The sequence below is a fragment of the Apostichopus japonicus genome, chromosome 18, assembly GCF_037975245.1.
Source record: "Apostichopus japonicus isolate 1M-3 chromosome 18, ASM3797524v1, whole genome shotgun sequence".
NCBI lineage: Eukaryota > Metazoa > Echinodermata > Holothuroidea > Aspidochirotida > Stichopodidae > Apostichopus > Apostichopus japonicus.
The window spans coordinates 9,193,217-9,217,597 of record NC_092578.1 but is presented as its reverse complement, the minus strand read 5'-3'; the positions used below and the strand labels follow the sequence as shown (position 1 = coordinate 9,217,597).

The window sequence follows — 24,381 nt, the reverse complement described above, 5'->3', positions numbered from 1 at the left end:
TTTATATATATATATATATATATGTATATATATATATATATATATATATATATATATATATATATATATATTTACTGAGTACTGATAATAAGTACATAGTTGCCATTGTACAAATAGTGATTAAATTAGAATAAAGGTAACAACAAATATATGATAGTAAGTGTTCATAACAGTAGCGGTATCAAGATGAAGGGGTGGGGGCTTAATCCCAATAATGATTTTTGCCCTGCCCGGTTTCCCCCTTTACCTCAGTCTGACTCTGATTAACAAATTTCTACCCTCTGCCCTCTAATTGTTGACAGTTGATGTGCACTTTATACAGGTTTCCTTTTGCATTTTCCGCGAGTTCCTAACATGTGCAAGGTAGGGACAAAAAGTTTCTCAAAAATACTTCCATTTCCCAATTGACCTGCAGGATGCTTTAAGAGGCTTTCTAAATGCGTTCCAAAGGATTATCATATTTATTGGAACTATACGTTAGCAGCATAACTGTACTTAAAGGTACACTTTAATAGTTAGGCAATGCCGTGAAAATAATATAATATCGTCTGACGGATTGGTTCTTATTTGTGTGGGGTCATCCCCCTTTGCAAAAAGGTGGTCATTTTGGCTTTTTACTAATTTGTAGACATTTTCAACTATTTAGTTTGTACCTTACGTTAATGAGAAACAGGACGGGTGTGGTAACGACATATCCACCCTAAAATCGCAGCTGTCCAAAGTTAAACGTAGAACTCATGCGTGATGGCAGTATTCTTTGAAGGTTAACTTCCAAAGTGCCCCCTCCTCCGCCTCCATCCGGAGTGACCTGTGCCAGTCCATCAATTCAGTGCTACATTACGAAATAGGTTGATGATGTAAGTGTACAGTGGCCTTCAAAGTAACGGTATGTAAGAAAACGCCAAGATCAAATGGCGTCTGTGATCTTTCTCGGTTAGTGTTTGCAAGTTTAATAAACGAATGGGGGCAGAGAGAAAGCACATGTAATGCCTTATATAGGGCTAACGATGGTGTTAATCCAGCGGTACATTCACTTACTTGGACTGAGTCAGCTTCATGTCCCTCTGGCTGGTTATGAATATTGGCAGGATCATCAGATTTTCCTCCCCCTGTGGATACTAATTCCACGAAGTCAAATTTCCCCTAATTTTGAAATGAAAGAAACAAGTCCCTGTCATATAATTGTCAAAACACTGCACTGTATGGCATCATGCACAGCCGATTTGTGCTATGAGCTTACTCCTGTTGGTTGTAATTTTTTACCAGCGTAATCACGTATAGAATATTTTGTGACACATAAACTTAAAATTCATTTAGATAGTGGATTCATTATCAAACTTAATACTTAATTAGCCGTATATATGCATCATTCATCTTATGCATCATTTGTTGAAGTAAAGTAATATTTTAATTTTAAATTATGTTGTTTTTCCTTTATTGTTTGGTTATATAATACAATCAAGCATATTGCAGTAAATGCAACAAATTCATGTCAGAAATGTCATGTGTTTTTTTCATGAAACGAAGCAAATACGGGCTCCATTGAGGACTTGAATTACAGTAATTGTCTGCGTAGGGTTTAGAATATTCCCAATCAAAGCTTAAAGCCGTATATATCTTCCTTAGTTGGTATAAACTTACTGTTACTAATGTATGCTCCCACAGTAACATATCCACAGTAATCTTCACCAGGTCATCTCTCTCGAACGGAGGGAATATTTTGCACAACAGGTCAACGCACTCGGCTATATCACATCCCTGTGGTGAAATGGAAGAAAAGGAAAGCTCAAGGAATGTGCAGTCAGTTGCGACAATTTCCTGACACTATAGAAACAATCTACTACCCTCTCATGAAATGCTTCAATGCCCCCCTACTGGCCTGGAAACATGCACAGTATCCAACCTTTATCTAGTAGGATCAGGATATCCGTATACATCTAGGGGAAAATTTGCCAGTTGGCAGACAGTCCTGGAGGCGGTGAAGTGTGTCATTCGCCTTCAGGTTGAATTCGATTTCCGCCGTTTATCTGCGGCGGCTTTTTTTGGATGCTGGTGTGCTGGGGAGGAGGGGTGTTTCGTTTCACTGCGTGCTGGTCGTCCTTTTGTGGTTTTTTGAATGTTTGAGTGGGTGGTTGGGGGTTTAGCTCTGCAGGTCGGTGGGCGTATTTACTATATTGGCTCGCTTGACTTAAGTTTTGTTTGTCAGAATGGGATGGTTGGGTAGTGCCGTTTGGCCGTGACGTTTTGGATCCCGCAGGGCAGGTCACGTAAAAAGCACATCTTTTCTTGTCAATATAAGTGCTTTGAATATTCACCTCTCTTCATTGAGGTGGATAAACAGAATATTCTTTCCCGCCGCCTAAATCATTGAAAGAGATGTGTCGCGAACACGGTCGACAGCTCGCCCCCACGTTACCTTTTTTTACTTAATTGACTTTTCCTTGTACGTAAAGTAGTATGAAATGAGAAATCGCACATTATTTATCCCACATTTTTACGGTCCTTCGACATTTTACTGAGGCCCCTTATTGACCCCGGTCTCTTAATTGACCCGGGCCTCTGGGAGACTGTTATATCCATTCAGGTACCGCTTTGTTCACTAGGTTTCTTTACTAAGCTTACGAATTGTCTGGAGTCATCGGCTGTTGCTGGTTGTTGACTGGATTTTTTGTCTTCAGCATATGGTATCTTTGAGAGGTCTTGTGTAACGTAAGCTTCATTTTCCCTATTCCTCTGCAACTCTAAAATCCGAGGTTTATTGCAGACACCCTTGTTGCTTGGTTCCATCTAAAATAACAACAGAACAATGTTATATTTATTATTCTTGTTAATAACATGTTAGACTGTGGTGCATAATCCCCTCCCCCAAACTTTAATTGGTTGGGTAATAAAAAAAAATTAAAAATACCTACTTGTATTCTCTCACATCATGCACTTTTCCATCAACCTAAACTACCAATATTGATATCGATTTTGAACTGGCCCCCTGCTGACTTATCACTTCCAGGATCGCTATAGAGTGATCTGCAAGGGTAACGGTTAATAAAATCAAAACTACCCTTAATGATGCAACGTCTAATTTGTGGAACTGTCAACTAATATAGTAAGTATTTTCGTCATAAAAACGTTTTTTCTACAAACCGTTATGTCTTGAATGAAGATCATAGTGTCACCATCAATATTACCCCATGGAACCTGAATGGTAACGTTATATTCTAAAGTTAGTCTCCCAGGACCATAATTGATAACCTGTAAGTGTAGAAAATATAAATATTCCTTTTTTTAAAAACAAAACAATTACACAGGTAGAATTTTAAACAGGACTGTCAAAAAATTGATGAAAACACTTCCCATATTATCCAAAGAAGCACTTAATAATCGGGTAGAGATATAATTGATCTATTGACTATTGTGCGTTTCCTCGATGAAAGCTCCTTCAAAATGTTGAAATAAACAGTCCATGCCGACAAAAGTATTTATTGAAAAGTTTGCCCGTGGTACGTACCTATTACCGCCAACTCATTGTACATGCTTTACCTTTGACAGACATACACACCTAGCTTCATAAATACATTATTTAGGGGAAATGTTTACGTTCAATTTAAAGATGGTTTATAATATTCTGTTTCCCTATCACATTCCATCTGTATTATCAGGAGAAAAAAGTAACTTCAATAATAGTTCATGAACATTATGCCACTTTTACAATATTTGGTGGGTTCCGGTGATTAAAACAAATCGACCAGGTACATATTACTTTATTGCTGGCTAAATAATTATGCTAAAAACTCAAATAATGGTCACATGTGCCTAGATTAAAACAGACATTTTCCTGCCACTTTAAAAAAAAGTTACACACACTCAGATATTTTAATACCCCTCAATGGCTGGGATTAATATCTTAATTCCGTACTTTCCTTGTTTCTATCGGACAGAACTGAATGGAGAGAAGCCATTCAGTAGCAATATGTTACATCCAGTTGAATTTACAGATGCATGGTATATATACTGTAACAAACTTTCACCATACATAAATGTATAAACTATAAAGTAATATATGGTACGTGACGTATATGGTATGATTGTTCAACATTATGCAAGTGGAAGCCATTGTATATACAACTAAAAGGAACGGTTGGTTTACAGTAAATCTATAGACTCACTTGGAATTCATGGTTAAACCCTGGACCAATGTGAGACTGATTAAAACGAGTTTCATCGCCGTTATGTTCATAAAATAAGCTCACAGCTTTCATAGCCTGGTCCAGTCTTAGTTTATCTGCGGCTTCTTGGTTACTTTCTCCGGTGGTTGTTGCATTGTAACCATAATAAATACTCTCTGGTTGGGATTTACTGCAAACGACAAACGAAGACATATAAAAGTATTAAGTACTGCTAAATCAGAAGCAAAACAGTTATATGATATAAATAACAAGAAAGACGAGACCATAAAGGTCTTTCAACTTAGGCGTAATAAACAGGAACAGAATATCAGGATACAATTGTTGTGCTTAGAGAAGATTCTTTTGTACTATTTATGCACAAACTTGAATCATTGTGTTTACAAAAATCTCACACATCTGAGCATTGTTCAATTTAACACTGTTCAAAGGTCCTTTGCCATGTCATAAAGTCCAATGACACAAAGGAAAATGAGAAGAAAGGGAAAATATTTAAATTCAAATATCATCTCCACCAACCATGTAAAAAGCAGATACTTATTTTAAAATTAAAATATGTTTAAGATGGGTAAGTGGGCAGTGTGGGAGTGGGTGTAATACTTACCCAATCACACCAACATCAGCCATGACTATCACCCTTATTATGAGTTGCTTCATGTTATTTGCCTTCTCCTCTTCGGCTTCCATACTTTCGGTATAAACTACCATGGTGATGTTAATCTCTCTTTCCTGAGACCAGGAAATATTTGAAACATCAAACTGCAGTCTCAATGTAGCCTAATAGGAGAGAAAAGGCCAATAATGTCCAACTTGAATCGTTAATGAATGGTTAACAAATTAGGCTATCGATACGTAGTCAATCTATTCATCAATCAATTCATCAAGTCCAGATTGATGTCCAATTCATTTAAGCGTTAACTTTTCACACACGCGAAGCGAAACGAAACAAGCCGTTTCGTCAATCTGTCTTTGTCAGCAACCACTTTGACTTGTACGTGAATAGTTTCCGAAAAGTTTGTGATGCGAGTATGCCAGTAGGAGGAAAAAGCGCTTACATGGGTTAAATCTTTGATTGTGATACTCAAATTACGTTCAGTCCATCATCCTTATGTCTACGTTTTGCACAAGCCGTTTCGTAATTTTGTCCAACCTACTGGGTTATGACAACTCTCCCCTCGCCTAACTTCAAAGGGAAATTTGATATCGCCCCTCTTCACAATGGGGGACCTGCAAGTAGTGTATGAACATGGCAGTGGTCTTGTTTGCACTACAGCAACTTATGATGGATCTGATGCCTTTTTAATTATATCCCTATCTGTATTTCAAAAAGTAAATTAATATATAATTGTTAACTAAATTATTACAGTCTTCCTGGGAACAGACATACTGACATGATTGGACATGAGTTTCTGACACGTTATATAAATATATCACTTATACTTACAGAATTATTGGCATTCATGGGGTTCCCCAAGCTACATTCTAGAAGACCAGAATCCCCTGATCGGTCCATTGAGGGTAGACATGTGACTGCCACTTCAGCAGTACAGGGGACTCCTCTTTGGTCTGCAAGAGGCAAACATGTCACCTGGTAAAGAATGGATGGTAACATTTTGTTACAAAATACAGGCAAATATAGGCTATTCTCTTAAATAAGATATGCTTACAAGACTTTGATTCAGTATAAAGCACTAAAATATATGCAGAGCCATTAATTCATAACGGCTCAGTGATCAAATCGACGGCGCTTATTCCTGAAACAGATGACGCATTCGGCGTCTTCGCCGCAAAGTAGTACTTCTTGCGACCAAGCTGAAATCGGGGCCTTAGGTATCTAAACTTGTTGGTGGCTTCAGCCCCTCTGATTCAGTGGCGCATTGGACTCGAACCAATCAGCCGATAGATCCCTCCTTTTGATGCTGAAATGCTTCGGAAATATTGACATACGTTAAATTAAAAAGTGGTCAATACGGTTTCCGGCACGACTGGCATCAAAACGTGAATTGTCGTCACTTATGTCATGTCCAGTGGTTGTATGCACGCCCTACACTGTCCGACTGATTACGATCCCAATGAACTCGACCGTCGTGACCGATCAGATTTCGATAGTTGAGGAAACTCCAGCCTGACAACTGACCCCGTACAAAGAACAACTAACTAGAAGTGGCGTGCGCAAAGGGGAAGGGTGGGAAACCTTTGGTAATCAGTCGGGGGATTTTTGCATTCAATCGGGGACGAATTCGACCATTACTACGGATGCAGCCCCATGTTTTATAACCTCAATCATTTTTTCATTTATTTCATTTATTTGTTTCTTCACAATACGTATAAATACAGAGAAGTTAACTAAAGTGACAAAACATATCAAAAACAGGGAAAATTGTGAAAGGAAGCACTCCAAAATCCCGAGAGCTTGTCTAGTAGAGTGCTCCCATAAGTAAATAGAGAGAACAAGACAAGAAAACAGTAACACTTATATTCACCCACACACCAACTCAAGACGTATAACCCACCCACCCCACTCCCACCACCCATATCATAATATGTATTAGCAAGAAATTGCAATGGGGGCTACTTTATAGACCTTACTATGACTCCGAGTGCACAAGTTTACGTTTATTTATTTTATAAGTTTATCTGGGGAAGGTCCGGCAACCCTCTACATAGGAAACGGTTTCAATGAACCCAGGGCAGCACCCCCACCAGTATAAAGTCCGTCTAACGCCTCCGGCTTTCCGATAAAGGTTTAGGCCCATATTTTAATTGGTCGGGAAATTTTGAATTTGGCCACCCTCCTTTGAAATCTGTTCACGCAACTGCTGTTAAACCCACATAACGACTGCTGTCTTTTAACGATCGGTGGTCATTTAGGTCATATGCAAAATTCCTTCCCCGTGATTGTTGACATTTTTTAAGACTGGGCATTTTAAGTCGTTAAACGGCGAACACTCTCGACCACCATAAAAATCTTAAAATATGTCATCATTCCCCAAACGAAATTACAATAACTCACTGCCTCTACTTCAACCCTTTCAAATTTCACATCAGTGGGATGATACACATTCAGAACGGCTTGGTGGGCATCTTCTCCGTTATTATCAATTTTTGCATTGAAATGGACACTGCGAGAAGCACCTAGGATTAACTCGTCATCTTTATACCTGTATCAAGTAGAAATGAACATCATATCATTATGAAACATGTATATTTTGCTCTACACGCTAAACGGTAAAGAAAAATGTTGTTTACTTTCCTCTCGATCGTATACTTTTGTGGTTAAAACTTTCAAAGAACTTTAAAGTTCAAATAAACATGCATACTAGAAATAGGAAGTGAAGAAAAATGAAGAATTACCCAAATTCCTTTGCAAGTATATACTTATATAATTTCCTAAAGGTTTGTAGCCAGGCTTGTGTAGAACTTTTCGTAATACTACAACAGTTTGAAAACAATTTCAAGTACAAGTGAGTTAGGCATGTTGACTGATTTTAATGTGAAATGCTATTTTTAATATAGTGACGTACATTTTCCCCTTCATAATGCTGATAATAAGGCAGCTGATTTTCTAAAAGTAAACTTATTCAGCATAAGCGTTTACTTTCTAAAGGATTGTCTAGTTGATCAAAAATACTTTTGATTGATGGAAAAGGAACGTATTCAAAGTACATTTTTGTCAAGAAAGTATGTACTAGTGGAAGTGACTGACTGACTCACCCTGGCAGCTCAGCCTCCAAACTGACTTCAATATCAGTCTTACAGATAGCATCGCTGCCACAGTTTTGAGTAAAACGTACCTAGACGGTAAGATATGAAAACTCAAAACATTGGAAACCTTTGCGAAAATTTTGCTATCTATGGTGAATGCTATGATTTATCCATCCCTGCTATACTTGAGCTATCCTCCAGGTTCAAACAGTGGTACATGGTAAAGAGGTGATAACCTTACAAATTTGTGTTCAATTGTTACATTTGAGGTAACAACCAACAAAATCATTTGTAGGGCATTTAAATTATTTACATCAATATAAGTAGTAATAATACCTTTTCTGTGACATTCTGAGCCCCACAATTGTGACTGTGAATGACTGGGGGTAAACCCCCGGCAAAGAGATAAGGCTCATCCCCTCGCACGGAGGTTTGAACTTCATACTTGAAGACATCGTATGTAAGTTTCATTAACACTGGCGTGAGGAAATCTCTAGCTTTGTTCTGAAATTATACATAGATGATATTTACCAACATATCGCACATAATAACGTATAACATTAGATATGACATACCATATGACAAGGTATATCATATTACATCGTACCCAAAATATGATATATCACATTTAGATAATATATAACATAGCAAATAACATAACACCATAGCCTCACAACTTATAATATCATTTAACAGCATACCGCATATAATAACATATGACATAACATGACACAATTATAACGTGTAGCAACATGCCTCAATTATTTGTATATCAGGACTTGTGCGTGTTATTTTCGTGTATAATCTGTCACTGTGTATCTATTTCACTTATTAGTGATTGGCTTGGGTGTCATCTGTTGTTTAATTGGTTTGTTTCTAGTCGTTTTGCTATTTGTTGTATTGTCTATGGTATTATCAAATGTGTCCTGTTCGATTTTCTTTTTGGTCTGGTCACGAACATTATCATCATCACCACTACTACTGACACTTCCACCGTCAATAACACTATCACTGCTACCATTGTGATCACCACCATCATCACCATCACTATCGTCATATTTTAAATATGTTCGATTATTTTGTTTGAAGGATGAATTTGACAGAACTTTGCTTCTAAAATGTCATTGTTCAATAAAAAGGAAACATTTGAGTTCCAATAACGCTTCAATTGTTATTCTGGTTTCCAAGATATCCGCCTTTAAAATCTGCGATATGTTTTGGAATGCCTTCTTAAGGGTAAATTTGATGATGACATCGGCCTCAATGTGCAGGCTTCAATGTCGATGCTCAGCCATTATTTTATAAATGCTAATAACTCATCCAAAACATGTTCTTTATATAGGCTAAGCAACAGAACATCCTTAGATAAAATTAAACAATATTTTTCTTGACTATATTGTTCTCCTTTTAAATATATCATAGGGCCACAAAAGAGTTATTTTCCCCGTTGAGCTTTGTATCTGAGAAACTGACCTAATGGTATATGTATTACACTATAAAGTTCAGTCCCTTCACTGATAATCCTCAAATGTTATCTCTCAGAAAAGGGATATAGAATGCAACCTGGACTGATAGCAGTGCCTTTGAACGGTCATCCCTTCAAAGTCATTGTATAATACTATTCTGTCCCTTTGTAAGCTGTCCTACTATATTTCAGTTTGCATTCACTGTTCTCTGAATTATACTTACAGACAGATATGCCACGACAATCCCATCACACTGTCGAACATTCTCAGATTGTACTTTAATTGTTTTGTTAATGAGAATCATCTTTTCGTCGGTGAGGAAGAAGCGTGAATCGATTCCAGCTTTTGTGTTTTCTGTATCAACTTCAATCGAATATTCAATGTCTGACATATCAACAACAACACAGAGAGAGAGAGAGAGAGGTGGAGATAGGGGGAGGAAGGTGGGGGGAAGGGAAGAGAAAGATAAATCAAATATTGTCTTGTAAATTTGGTTTGCTAAATATAGTCGACACTTTTGCAGGGAACTCGATGAAACCTATAGGAATCAAACATGATAATACTTTACAAATCGAAAGATTAGAAAGTACATCATTTTATTGTTCAAAACATTATCGATGTACGCGGAGAAAACCTTTACATGTCCTTTTTATTATACAGTTACCCAATGCAAGTTTGCACATGCCATTTGGACTACCGCAGTTACTAGTATAGGACCCTCTCTACGCAACCAATAAGTTATCATCGTGTGTTTAACACCATAGGGAATCACAGCATATGGCAATTCATAGTGGTTACATCTGATCACACATTCTGTATTTATTAGGGCACTTTCATAATTTCCTTAATGAATCCCGGGGCACTAGTTCACCTTCCGAGCACCCTCTTGTTATGCCTGGCTATCTCAAAGATTGTTTACCACTCCCTGCCTTCGGTGAATGACTGACTGATCTACTGGCCAGAAACCAATATGAATCATTCTACATATAAAAGAGAAACTAACAGCCGAAAGGATGGATATTAGAAGAGTTATCGCCCGTCCGAATCATCTTGTCAATATCTATTCTGTCAACTAAACATTTAAACATCAATTTGAAGTGTGTTGCTAACGTAAGTTACTAAACACTGCAAAAGCAATTGAAGTAAATTCTTTCAAAGACAAAAAAAAGTCAGGCCAAGGAAACACCAAAATTAAAACTGCAAAATATCCCTTACCCAATCCAAAAGTAGCACTCACACCACTAAACTTGAAGCAGGCAGTCAGTTCCACACACGCGTGCATTTCACCTCTCAAATCGCATCCCTTTTCTCCGGGGTCCAAAGATTGAGGATTGATTTCCAGCCACGCTGTTATATCAACAATCGGCTTGGCCCTGTTATGAGTAATACAACATGGATATAGTCAATCTCTATCAGTTTCTTAGTCCGAATACCTACCATGAGTTCCTACACGTTATTTACGACACACACATTCTTCTAAGAACAGCTCATAAAGTATTTGAAAATGGAGAGATAACTAGCAAATGCTTTAATTAAATAAGGAGATAATTAAATAAGGAGAGAATAACATGGAGATACTTGAGCCCACCGACCAGGCTCCTCGTCAAAGTCCGGGATTAGCTTGTCCGAGGTAAAGACAATTCGAAGTCTGAGTGCCAACCATCAACTTCCAGCCCCCTTCTTCAAAAGCCTCACCCCTATCCCAACCACAACTTAATCCTCCTATGAGATATCGGAAGTGTATACAGTTAAACTCTAAAGGCGTGAGTAAATGAGGCGTCCATTTCTCTTTAGTTGTAAATGAACCATACATACAGAAGTCATTAGCAAACATCAACATTAATGTTGCCATGAGAACCGCTTGTGACTTTTAAGTTCTGCATATAGGGCTTATGATTATCAGAGAGGGAAAGCTAACAAATAATTATGTATTTTCCAATTGTAAGCACATAGGTCTACCATATTAATATTTTACAGTTAATCTGATCTTGATTTTATGTTTTACAGAAAGTTTTAGCAAACTTGTTAAAAAATGATAATTTAAAAACATGTACTTCAGGGCTTAGTTTTAGGATCAGATACGATAGATAAAGTGCTTTTCAAAGAACATATAAAACACTTTTCATGCCAAAGATCTCCAAGGAAACTAGATGCATATCGCAAGAAATATACAAACACAGAAATGTAAGCATACTAACTTAAAGAGATAAGCAGTGTCATTTTCATAAGCTCCAACTGCAACATCTGGATACAAGTTGCCATCCATATCCACACCACCATGGACAGAAATGCCTAACGTTTTCACCGGAGGATCAAGGGATGCCCCTGATACACGCTGACGAAAAATAGAATTGGCAGTTAATCAACTGGGAATAGGAGTTACCTTCTGTATTACCCCTGTACTTGGAGAGTCGATAAGTCATAGACAGTATCGCGATTTGTCGCTGAAAAATGACTTAAATAGTGTTTTTAATCCGATATCAGTCAATACCAGCATTGGGCTGCCAAACGTGGCTTCATTTCTACTTGAGATGCTAATTCATATATTTGTACACAGACTATACATCTTTCAAGTGATTCATATCTCCGTTAAATAAAACTGAAAACATATCTTTCCTTCGAAATAAAGATAACACAAGGTTCACGGGCAACGTCGCTACCAAAATTCATGAAAACATTAAGGTCTGGCGTGATCCCATTTTATATGCAAATATAATTTGGCAATGGTTCTAATTTCTTCCAATTACAGTGGAAATAGAAAGGTAGGATTGTCTTTGTACAAAAATTCCCCTTTTCTCATATTTTTTATCTGGAGCTGGTGATTTTTCAAACCATCAAACAGAAACGTCAGTGGAAGTATTCACTTAGTTTACATGATACAATAACTTAATTGAATGGTCATATGCAAATTTCCTACGTGGAAGGACCCACCAGTCAGAAGGAAACTGTTAAAACTATCCTGGGAGGCATTTACAAAACCCTGCATTGACAAATCAACAATGCTAATTTCAAAAAAGTGTGCAGCTATAGCGAAACTAAATTCCAGAAAATAACAGTAAAACGAATGTCGTTAAAGAAAAAAGACTTAATTTGAATCCAGTTTCGATAATTAGTTTCATTACTTAATATGTTCTTCAATAGTTTTATTATTCCATACGGTTAACAAATGCGTACATATTAAGGACAATTTTATATATATTCCCTATAGACGTTTGAAGGTGCTGATCATATATTTTGTATAACTGTTCAAGGTATAAGGCGTACCTGTGAAAAGTGTGGGTCTACACCGTCTTTTGCACCAAGGTAGATGTAGATAGCACCAGCACCATCATCCTCATAAGGAGCACCAATAACCACATCTGTAAATTTAAATAAGCCAAATGTAGAAATGTTATGACCCTAGTATTTGGTGATTTGTATTATGAACGATGAAGTACGGAACATTTGTTTGGATATGTCATATAGACTGTTGTAGAATACTGCTATCACTTCATGAAATATTTCTACACTTCTTTTGCTTTTTGAAGAATGAACTTTAAACAGCTGATGTTCATCGATTGAAGTGACTGGAATATACGTAGTATAATACACAGACCATTACTTCAGTACTATATCAGATGCAACACACACAAGTGCACCCATACCGTGCACCCCGTCTCTGTTTCGGATTTATCATTCTTGTTTTCGAACACATATTAACAGTTCTTGCTCTTAGTCTCTAGTGCTTTTTCTGGATGGGTCTGGTCGACAATCATGTATTCTGACTCGTACTTGATGCTGCAATGTAGGCTTTAAGAAGGACCTATTTTGTGAAGTCATCTACTTATAAATGCACTTTTTAAATGTCATTGTTACTATTATAATACCAACTTTATAACTTTTGTTCGGTATTGGGGGCTCGTATAAGTTAATCCTATCAATGAAAAAGTGGCCTGGCATGTCAGAATCTACAGATAGCTGTCATCTGGCACTAGAGAAACTGCCGATTTTCTTGTCCTTTTCAGCCAGTTTAGGCTAGAACAATTTTTGAGAACTTTTGATGTATTCAGTATGCAAGAACTATATGCAGAATGCAGCATATAAATTGATGAGAAGTACTATACTATAGATTAATACTATAGAATGCCATGAAATGTCGATAAAATATTCATCGTTAGATATAAAGATATCTTTCTTTTTATTGCCAGTACCAGTACGAGTACCAGTACGAATACTGAGTGACAATCTATAAATACTTCTATTACATGAACATACCAACGTGAGCAATTGCAAAAAGTACTCCTAAGTCGATTTCTATCGAGGTACCGATTTCTTTTTGACTACCAAAGCAATGCAACATACAGTGCATGATGTATGTGCCGGATTTTACGACCGGACTGCGGATTTTGATGTTACGGTATCGACTCGGACTTGAATTCTAAGGTCTCGGTTCTCAGTTACCAAAATATACCTAGTATCCTAAATCAAGGCACATGACATGCTCACCGATGAAGCTGTCATTGTTAATATCTCCACAACCACTGATGGCGCTTCCAAACCTTGCTCCAACAGCCTGCATACCTTGTATTTCTTGAACAAGTTTGAGTGGGTTGGTCTGAAAAGCACAGTAACAAGACAGATACATAGTCACATAATTATGATAAGGCGTTCACGTATAGCCTAACAACATAACGGGCCCATCGAGATCTGATGATTCAAACATTGTATGGAGAGGTCACATCAACGACAAATACCCTGGAATATATTGTATACAAGGTAAGTTTTGTTTTTACATAGCTTTCCTAACTATAATTGAACTTGCATAATGGCATTCTTAAGGAAAAAACAAATTACACAGTTGAAACGTTGGAGAAAGTTTGAAGCAAAGACGTAGTATCAGTTGCTATGGTTGGGCCTAAGAAAGCTTAAATTGCTTTATCATACGGTGTAGCTTTGTAAAATTGTTTAAATTGGTACTAGATATGGCACTATATAGTTTCTGTTGTCGATGGTGTTGTAGACCAGTTACTTTCTTTATTTTATCCAACTAATTACTAAGTGTGATTTCGGGAGCGGATGGGATGGATGCACTAAAGCAAGGAATACATATTTAGCCTATTACTACGTTGAAACCTGTTTCCTACCATATCCACCCACTGACTAATGTTAGCCATTATTGTCTAGTTCCGTAATTGCCAACCAAAATTAAAAGTGGCAACCTTCTCGCTTTTATGCATTCTCGTTGACATTTTGTATGCCATTGGTCATATGTAAGCAATATAACAACTAGTTAATTAGGCAATTGGTAAGCCTTGGCAACTGTTAGGCAGCTTTGCATACTTTCAACGTACCTGTGAACCTGTGTTGTGATAAACATAAACCTTCCCTTCATCTTGATTGTTCGAGTAGAAAGGAGCACCGATTAGTAAATCTGTTAGGCCATCTTGGTCCAAGTCGACTGAGGCAATAGCACTCCCAAAATAGGTGTAACGCTGTTAGGAAAACGTGTGAAACGCAAAGTGATTATGACACCTGTGACTAGTACCGTTATAGCAAGCCATTGAAACGACCTTATTCAGTGACAGACTATATCGGTACATGGTTGTATAATTCGATTGTTTTACATATAAAGTTTTGACCACCAAAAGCTGGATGATCAGTTTGAGGGAGATAAATTAATTTTGTTCAATGCATCATCGAAATCTATGAAAGAAATATAAAAAATAAAAAAAAACTGAAAAGCGAATACGTTTATGATGTATATATCAGGTGAGGTTGTTAACTACAAATCAAACATATATGATTGACTTCATAGTTATATATTTACATGATTGGTAACACAAGGGTCTTTCAAGTGGACAGGTTATACTTTGTAGGAGTAAATTCATGAACTTTACCTATGGATTACTATAATGCAAGAACTATAAACTTGGAATTCTTAATAAAACAATAGAAAGCAAATATTAAACGTAATTACTAACCTTTTCTCCAAAGATCTCCTGGTATTTGGTTTTATTTGAAATATCATAAATAGTAACCTTCCCAGTTTCTTTGGCTCGGGGTGCCCCAGCCACACCCTGCACTGTATCATTTAAGCCAACAAAGTGTCCAGACGCAACTGCATATCCTGGTTGTAAATGAAGTAGGTATTATTTCCATACATAGAAAACATAAGTACATCACACCTAACAAGAGAGCTAAAAGCATTCTGACCATGAAAACTTATAACAAGCGCACTTCAAAACACTTCACATTTCATTGAAACACTCTGCAGTCTATGGAGTTCGATGTGCAAAATAAAGCGTTTATTGAAAGAAAGTGAAAGAAGCTGGAAGAAATGTTAACTGAGAACATAAAAAGTAGTCGGCACTTAATGTCACTTAAACAAGTTACGGCTTCTATAAAAGCTATATATGTTCTATGCATATCTGAGTATGTATATCCAGGTAATGGCGTACGAGATAGGAAGATAGATGACATTCACTGGTGCTATTTTGTAAAGTTGGCTATTACCCTATACAAAAGTTTTCATTGGGGCTAAAGTTGGCTATAACCCCCAAAAGCCTCTTTAAGTTACAAGGTCTCAAATGGCAGTACAAAACAGCATTAGCGAAACCTTGAAACCATACCAATGATTTCGCGAGAAGGGTTCATTAATATTTATACGAGCAGTGTATACTAATTGCCTCACTTAACGTTGCCAAACAGCTTTTGGGTCATCTGAATTTAAAAAAAATTGTTTACGAGTGTTAATGATATAAAATTCTCGACAAGGTTTGAGAAAAATTTGGTCACTGTGAAACCACTTTGCTGAGCCTACCTTGTGACCCATTAATTTACCACATTAAACTTTAATTCTTATATATTGTATATACAGGGAAGTTTATGTGTTATTTGCTAACCGAAATTGAATATTTGAAATTGAAACTAATTTCATATGACAAGTCTTCCTAACGGTATGTTTAGGTGCAAGGTACTTCAAAGAAGGTAATATTGTTATAACCGTCCTACTTTTTAGCCTTTAGGGTTTAGTGTTTTCTTTCACTTGATTTCTGCGACACTTACTTAACTAACCTTTATTACTTTTAATTTTATACGTAAGCTTTCGATGTAGTAATTGTATGGAAGTTTATTCCGAAATAGATTGAGCTGAAAAATATACACTGAATGAAATGAAACAATGCAAAGGATGCAAACTTGCAAGCAACTCTAAGCAGATGTTTTTGAATGATCAGTACTAGCTACTGAATAATTCCACGTATATATAGATCCCCGTAGGAATAATCAATTTCACTTGGCTGACATTTCTTCGAAGTTCGTCAGGAAATTTATTTAGATTTGTTTTGTCACAGAACACGATTCATAAATGCATATTACCATTACTTTCGGCCTTAAAGTAACATTGAAGTAATGCTAGTATGTCTCTCATATTAAATACCCTTTCAAAGTGGTACAATTTGCCCATTTGCCGTACAGCGATTGACACATACACTCCACCTACCAACCAGTATATAACTTTGACTTGAAATAGACATATACAACTATGATTTACCATCTTGTCTTGTCTAGTTTCTTCTTTCTCCTCAAATTATATACACTCACCATTGTATTCTGTTTCGTACTCAGAATTGTCGGTGAACAAGCTTGGTTCCGGGTAACTAAAACTTGTATGATTATCTACCACAACGGTACCTGAAAAAACAACAAAAATGCTTAATAATAATTCACTTTTTGTAACAACATCTCTGCTGAATAAAATACATATCTTTGAATTGTTAGATAACGTGTCACGTCGATTAACAAATCGTAAATCGTCTGTCCGGTCGGCTTTCATCAGGGACATATAGGAAGCTTTTACACAATATAAAATTATCAGTGGAGTCGGGAGCCAAGTCGGGACCCAGGGAAAATATACCACCGTTCCTCTCTTCATTTTTGCTTAGGTCTATCACGAAAACACCCCCACCCACCCCCACCCCACCACCTACCCCCACGTATGGACTGTACGTTATTATACTGTAGGATTTGTGAGATTCCGTTCAACGTGAGAATAGAACGCTTAGGGTAACATCTGACTCACCTGTGCCGTTGAAAGCTCCAGGGGCACCATACAGAGCCGTTTCATCTATGTTTGTGAAAGCGGTGCCTAGGCCAGCCTGACACCAAGACAGCCATCTTGTGTCTCCACGCCACTGATCAGAAGCTAAAGAAAGTTACAAAAAAAAAAACCTAAGACAACTATATTGTATATGCTCAAGTTTCTAAACGTTTGCAATTTTCTCACACCTTAACCAAACGTTTTGCAATAGCTGTCTTAGACATTTATCAAAATTCAGCATCCCTCCTTTTCTTTAATGAGAGCATCGTAAGGACAGAAATTCTAACAAGTTGACACCCAAATGAAAACTCTCAAATATCCACAGGTAATGTTCCTGTTTGTGAAGAATGTACATGAAAATGTCTTGTCTTTCGGATATCCCTTTAAAAGAAAGTTAACACTGTGATAATAAAGTAAACTGTAAGGAACACAATATTTCTTTGCGCAGGAAATGTTTATATTAATACAGGAAGATACATGATGCAGAGTGGATAGCTCTAATCACAGTAAGGGGTGCAGGCTTACAGCTTGATACAAAAAAGGCATTTGGTGAAGACTATCCTCTTCTTATCACATCTAAATACTTTTGTAATTCATATCTCAAAAAGTATATGGATATGTTGAGAGATGCATTGCTTGACAAGTAAACAAGTAAGGTTTCTATTTATCGAACAAAAACGAATGTTCTTCATTCGGTGTAGCAGAAAAGAACACTTGTTGTCAAGGTTTGATAATCAGTTTAACACCATCTACGGTCAATGTTGACAAATTAGGCAAAAGATGAAAGACTGCCCTTAAATATGAAATCTTGAATCGTAGACGTCAAATGGCATTGATAGCATCAAACTAACGACATGCTGTAACTTATTTTTCAAACTGAATGATAACTTGGCACCCGAGTCTTCTATTAGGAAATAACTTCCCGCTTGTCGCACGGTGCCTTCCTTGTTACACATAATATTTAATTAATACGTAACCAATATATGCTGGTGGATTGGATAAACCCTTCATAGCAATTATATCTATTGGAACTAATATTAATCAGTTTTCATTTTCGCTAACAATTTTAGACATTGTTCAACTTCATAAAAATGTCATAACCAAAACAACTCAAGTGGCTTCAAGTGATTTATCGCCTATTTGTGTTAAATAAGTGAATAATTAACACTATTCCTAGTGCTTAGATTGCTATAAAAGAAAATCATGATGACTATTTGCAATCTCGTTGCATTCGGTGCACGAACTTTCATTAATTCATGAAGCGATATTGGAACTAACTACATCAAGTTTAGTAATAGATTGTGTTTTTTTCAATTAGTCAAGTATGTGAAATGCTACAATGATTACACATATTAAGTGATTACGTGCTCAACTATTAATCATTTGATACAGGCATTTCGTCATCATATTGTGTTCAATGCAGTTTTCCTTTTAGTTTCTAGGAAGCTCATTTGTTACTAATTTGATCCTTTTCTTCTGAATTAATTTATTTCTTAAACCTGCTTTTGCAAACAGAAAAGAAAAAAAAGAAGACGGATGTTTGCACTTCAAATGATCTATAAAGTGGAGAAAGCATATATCGCAGGTATATAACCGAGATAATTACAAACGGCTACAGAAAGAATGTGTACAATGTTCAAAGCTATTGTAAAACTATATATCCTATATTATTTCTGTACCCTAGTTTTACCTGTAGATTATGTAAATTCTTTGCACAGTGTTACATATACCCTATGTAAATAACTGAAACATTTTGATATTCACAATGCCTTGGTATTTGTCCACGTCATTACAATACATTAATCGTAAAGTTATTGAAGGAATGTTTCACTGGGTTGGGAATGTACCAGCTCAGTTGTGTAGCCGCTTTACAGCTGCAATGTAATAACAAACTTATATGGACATCAGTTACTAAGAACTTACAACACCAGAGGCTCGGTCAACACGAGTTTCAAAAAAAATAAGTCTAGTTTTACAGCATCTCTGTTTATTACAAGAAACGAAGTAAATATGCATCAACATTATACATTCTTCCACTGATGCATAATAGAAACAAAAATATGTATACGACGTTTGCATTTATGTATGGAGCAGTGGCGTAGCCAGCATTTTATTGTTAGGGGGACAAAATTTTCTTAAGGGGGACAACCCCGTGATGGTTGATGGTAGGAATTACCAAGAAATATATATATTAATGGGCACCCCGTCTGCACAAATACACATCCAATGGTTCAGTGGGTATGATGAAGGCCCAAAATGTGTAATATCTCGGTCTGATTACCAAGTTCTGACCTTATATTAAGTATGAACATGAACCCTGAGGTATCAATACTAGTGATTAGAACTCGAAAAAATGTAAAATATAAGTATTTTGAATACATCACTGGATTTCATTGTTTTTTTTTGGGGGGGGGGGGCAAGACTGTAGCAAAAATCAAATTGGGTGGGGGCATTACCCCCCTGGCTCCCTCTGACTACGCCACTGGCATGGAGTAAATTTAAAGAAAGAAAAACAATTCTATTGAACCTGCTCTAATAATAACATGTAACTGCCATCTTGCTGAGCATTGTTAATCTTCGAACCTCATCTCATCTTACAAAGTCTTTGATAATTATATCTCTAGTAACAAGCATGGAAATTTCTTTCCCTAATAGTCCTCTCCAGAAAGTCCTATATTTATATATGTCTAGTTTCGCAACATTTCTGTTTGTTGCAAAGGCTTTATTAAATATATCTGTAGTAAAACTAACCATCCAAGCATGGAAATTTCTTTCCAAAAACGTCGTCTTGATAATCTTTTATCTTGAATTTGTAGCAGACGCCAATTGGATAGCTATCATTTCTAGTAAAGCCAGTTTCACTTTCCATAAAATGGTTGTTGGCATATCGATGGCCACATGCCTGTGGGTTGAGATGAAAGAAAATCAGTTTGTGGTTATATCGAGGCTGCAAAGATTTAACAATATGTTAGCCCTAAGGAAGCCAACCCATTTCAGAGTAAGGTTTCCGTGACTCTTTTTTGTTTTGGCCGTTAACTTCGTAAATGTTTGAATCTACTTAAAACATGAACAGATCGGCGGTAGTAGTCACCTGCAACCATTTCTTACTTTTATCGGAATGCAAACATGCATTATTAAACATACAAAAACGATATATAGCCGTCATAATCCATAGATCCGTTGTGTTATTTGTGTAAAGATTCAGAGGTGTTTATGGCTCGTCATCCAGTCATCGTTTGCGCCTTTGTAGATATATCATAATCTTATCTGTATCCCATTTACACAGACTACATATGGCGTTCGACGAGGTTGTACTCTTTCAGTCAGTATTCCGAGATGAATTCGAGATATCCACATGGTAAACTATGGTTTGTATGAGCGCAGGTACACAATAATTATACATACATTAAAGGGAGAGTAAGGTTTTACTTGAGAGGAGATGCCGGACGAAATGTTAGTTTATTGTCTCTAATAAAGAACTACTCAAGTTTTATTTTGAATTCCTTCTCTAATAAGACACCCTTTCAAACCAGCCATCAAGCAATCAACAGAAGCCTTATAGCTGCCACGTTACTTCAGACTCACTGAGATCAAACCGTCTTCTTTGTCTTCTGCGGAGAGTGACACACCCAACCATTGGTTATTTTTGACATCTATTCTTCCGGGGGAATTTTCGTTCCCTGAGAAAAGAAAGGCAAAAGTAAAATATTTTAAATGTGCTATCGAATGTTTTGAAATCACTTCTAAACAATGAGTAGCAGAATATATGAGCCGTGTGATGAAGAAAACTGCGCTTAAGGTGACTTAAGACGCTTAAGGTAACGTAACTCAAAATCGCTTCCTTTTTCATTTTTGCCAACTTCTTAGTCATTTGTGACGTTGCTCATGTGGCCGGGCTTGAGTGAATTAGAGCATGGATTGAGGGAGGGGAGGGGAATTAGCGAACAAAGATATATTACCTTGGATCATATTTATTTTGTTTTTGAAATGAGGAGTGAGTAAAGTGTAAGAAGGGCGACGCATAATGTGTTCTCCATTACTTTCAGACTTTGTCATACTAAAGACCAATGCTGTCGCGGTTTTTACAACTGCGGCTTTGGTTCATATCCCTACACTTTGAAGTTTTGCAACTAGGCAGAGATTAACTATGTAGTTCATTGAACCGCAGAGCTGGTTTCGAGGGCTTTTTTTCAGCAATGTTAGCCAACGGATGACAACTGCCAGTCACGCTATTGCCAGGTACGAAAAAATACTAAGAGTCGAGATAATAAATTGTCGGTTAATGTGCGTCAAAGTGTATGATGAAACAAGTGATTCATTCGGAAACGATTAAGCGCAAGCGTAATTATATATCTGTCAATTAGTACCATTGTCATGGCCATGACATAAATCTAGGAAAAGCGGCCAGAAGCCAAGACTGGATCGATTATGATTAACACGCAGCATACATTCGGTAAAACTGATCTGTTAGAAACAGTAGTTGAATTAATTCCATGTACCAAAGCTAATGATGATGATGATGTTGGGGATGATGATGATGATGATGATGTTGATTATGATAATGATGATCATTAGCGAACATAATTAGCCAACAAAGATATTTGCTCAATTATGAGTCATATCTTTCTCTGTTATTGTCTAATAATATGTCTGTTTATATATATATTCATATATACATATAGTAAATAAGAATATTTGTAAGCCTATTACCCGTGTTATCGAGATTTATTTGATCACATGTCGAGGAACTTGTACATTTGTAAACTTTTCCAGGCCTTGTAAGGGTCAGTTGATGTGTTGAATTTCCTCTAGGAGCACCAACTAAGAGACTGAAAAAGAACAAGAAATATTAATTGAAATATTTTATTACGAAAAAACATGAATGTATAGACGCTGTTGTAAATTAGTCAACATCGTGGTAGTGGAATGCCAATGAATGAGACCCGGCCTGTAATAATAATAATGTTCGATGTATATAGCGCTTTATACCAAGGTGCCAAAGCGCTTTGCAGACGTTATATTACCCCTGGTCAATGATAACCTGTCCCAGAGAAACTCCCTTCAGTCTGCTGCAGTTATATACTGCGCACAATGACAAGTTTCAGCACATGTACCCATATAACCCCTTGGGTGGAGAGAGCCAATATGCTCACTTCCTTAAAAGAATAGTCTTGGTAAAAATTTCTTGTTGATATGTTAAAGAGGAACATAATCTAAGCATTCTGGTGAAATTTGCATTCAATTCCTATGTATCGTTTTTGAAATGAGAGTAACGCTATTTCTCTCCCGAATCGGTGTAACAGTGTCGGTACAATTATTTAGAGCTATGTTAAAGAGGAAACAGTTGGTGTAAGTCAGGACCATGATGACCATGGGTGTAACGTGTACAAAAATGATGAATAAATCACTCAAATTTTAATTGTGACCGTGAAGACTACGTACAATACCTAGACCTAGGTTAATTAATTTATATATGTCATATTGCCTTGCCAATGTGTGATGTCATAGTGCCACTTAGGATGGTGGGGGGGGGGGGTATAATTGAATTCTCTTAGTTGTTTTCATTTGTTCAATGTGAATGAAAGCAGCCCGATTAACAAATAAACAAATACCAATATTATGACCAATTAAAACAACAAAACACCAGCTCATTTCCACTTTAGAGTTCCTCCAGTCCTCAGTTTCAAATATTAAGACTCCTTAATAAAATACGGTTTCTCTTAGCTGTTGGCGGCGTTGCTCATCACAGTCATCACTATAGCCTTATTTTTAATTACCTTTATCTGGCTTAGTTATACCTATTTACATATAGTTAAAGGACTCATACTTTTACAGGAAACGTTGGAAGGTCCTAGCAGAGCTTTTTGCTTAAGTATTTACTATGCAACCAGGGACGTGAGGAGAGGGGAAATTTTTAGACCGGATTAATAGAAGTCTGCATAACACATTTCAGAATTGAGAGAATTTTATATCTTATCTTCAGCAGACTGAGAAGTCCATGATCAAAAGGGCAGTTATACTAGTCCTTTTGGAAAAAATGAACCAAGACAGACCTGATACACCATGCATTAGCCCTGGCTTCCATGTATTAGGATTGTTAACCCTTAAGGTTGCTCGACATAAGAAAAAAGAAGGCACTTGCCGTTCCAGAACGGAAGTTACAAGCCAATCGAAGGAGCCGCATTATATAGTACAACTTGCAAACACTTGAACTTTAGCACAGTTGTTTCCTGCTTTAAATTTGAGGAATCACACGAGCTATGAATAGGGTAGTATACGCGTAGTATGAATGTGTCTGTGTGCGATAGAACAATTTCACATTCCGTTTAAGGGGATAGTATATTGATGACCTGGATAGACAGTACTTTCTTTAGGCATCGCCTTTATTTGCATCGATTTTTTTTGTTGTCCAAAAAGCAAAAGCTTCCAGTACGTTTGAAGAGTACATATAAAATATACCCAGAGACGTTACTCATTTCACGTAAGTTTCCTTTTTCCTTAGTCCTTAGTCCAATTTCCCTTAGTCTGTGTGCTTCATAAGAGTTCAGACTTAACAAATTATGCAACTGGAATTATTACGTTTGCAACTGCATGTGTTATCATTTCAATCAAAACGGAATAAAAATAGCACATTAGGTTTTTACATAAATCTAAGCAATGAAATTGTTCATAATGTAGAACGGAAATTAATTTACAGTTCCATAACTAACATAATTGTTAATTAAATATCGAAGTTTCAAATAACAGTATGCAATTCGATTGCTGTGCAAATGGAAGGTATATATTCATGCTTGACAAATTGGAAACTGAATCCTGTGTTCCGCATTGATATGAATTGATGGTATTATACAAACTTTGTCATTATTAATGTTCATGTATTTTCAAATCGTACAATGCGTGTTGTGAAATATCGAGACAATACTAGTGGTATACTTTTAGGAGTAAGTTTGAT

The 24,381-nt window shown here is 36.7% G+C and overlaps 1 protein-coding gene across 3 annotated transcripts in view; it reads right to left on the bottom strand.

Annotated features, from left to right (window-relative positions):
* Positions 1–24,381, bottom strand: part of LOC139958899 (integrin alpha-4-like) — a 31,929-nt gene that overhangs the window by 2,675 nt on the left and 4,873 nt on the right. Inside the window, exons 2-23 of one of the 3 annotated variants that reach the window (XM_071956326.1) lie at positions 22,140–22,258; positions 21,015–21,109; positions 20,180–20,331; positions 17,412–17,530; positions 16,934–17,023; positions 15,313–15,458; positions 14,683–14,823; positions 13,838–13,946; positions 12,617–12,711; positions 11,551–11,687; positions 10,568–10,725; positions 9,576–9,736; positions 8,223–8,390; positions 7,896–7,975; positions 7,195–7,342; positions 5,626–5,769; positions 4,786–4,958; positions 4,164–4,353; positions 3,142–3,249; positions 2,623–2,787; positions 1,642–1,758; positions 1,039–1,143 (exon numbers count right to left, since the gene is read on the bottom strand). In XM_071956326.1, the coding sequence (XP_071812427.1) occupies positions 1,039–1,143; positions 1,642–1,758; positions 2,623–2,787; positions 3,142–3,249; positions 4,164–4,353; positions 4,786–4,958; positions 5,626–5,769; positions 7,195–7,342; positions 7,896–7,975; positions 8,223–8,390; positions 9,576–9,736; positions 10,568–10,725; positions 11,551–11,687; positions 12,617–12,711; positions 13,838–13,946; positions 14,683–14,823; positions 15,313–15,458; positions 16,934–17,023; positions 17,412–17,530; positions 20,180–20,331; positions 21,015–21,109; positions 22,140–22,258 (2,920 nt within the window). Of the gene's footprint in view, positions 1–1,038; positions 1,144–1,641; positions 1,759–2,622; positions 2,788–3,141; positions 3,250–4,163; positions 4,354–4,785; positions 4,959–5,625; positions 5,770–7,194; positions 7,343–7,895; positions 7,976–8,222; positions 8,391–9,575; positions 9,737–10,567; positions 10,726–11,550; positions 11,688–12,616; positions 12,712–13,837; positions 13,947–14,682; positions 14,824–15,312; positions 15,459–16,933; positions 17,024–17,411; positions 17,535–20,179; positions 20,332–21,014; positions 21,110–22,139; positions 22,259–24,381 lie in introns of all 3 variants that reach the window. The other 2 variants (XM_071956325.1, XM_071956328.1) reach the window with 2 other exon arrangements.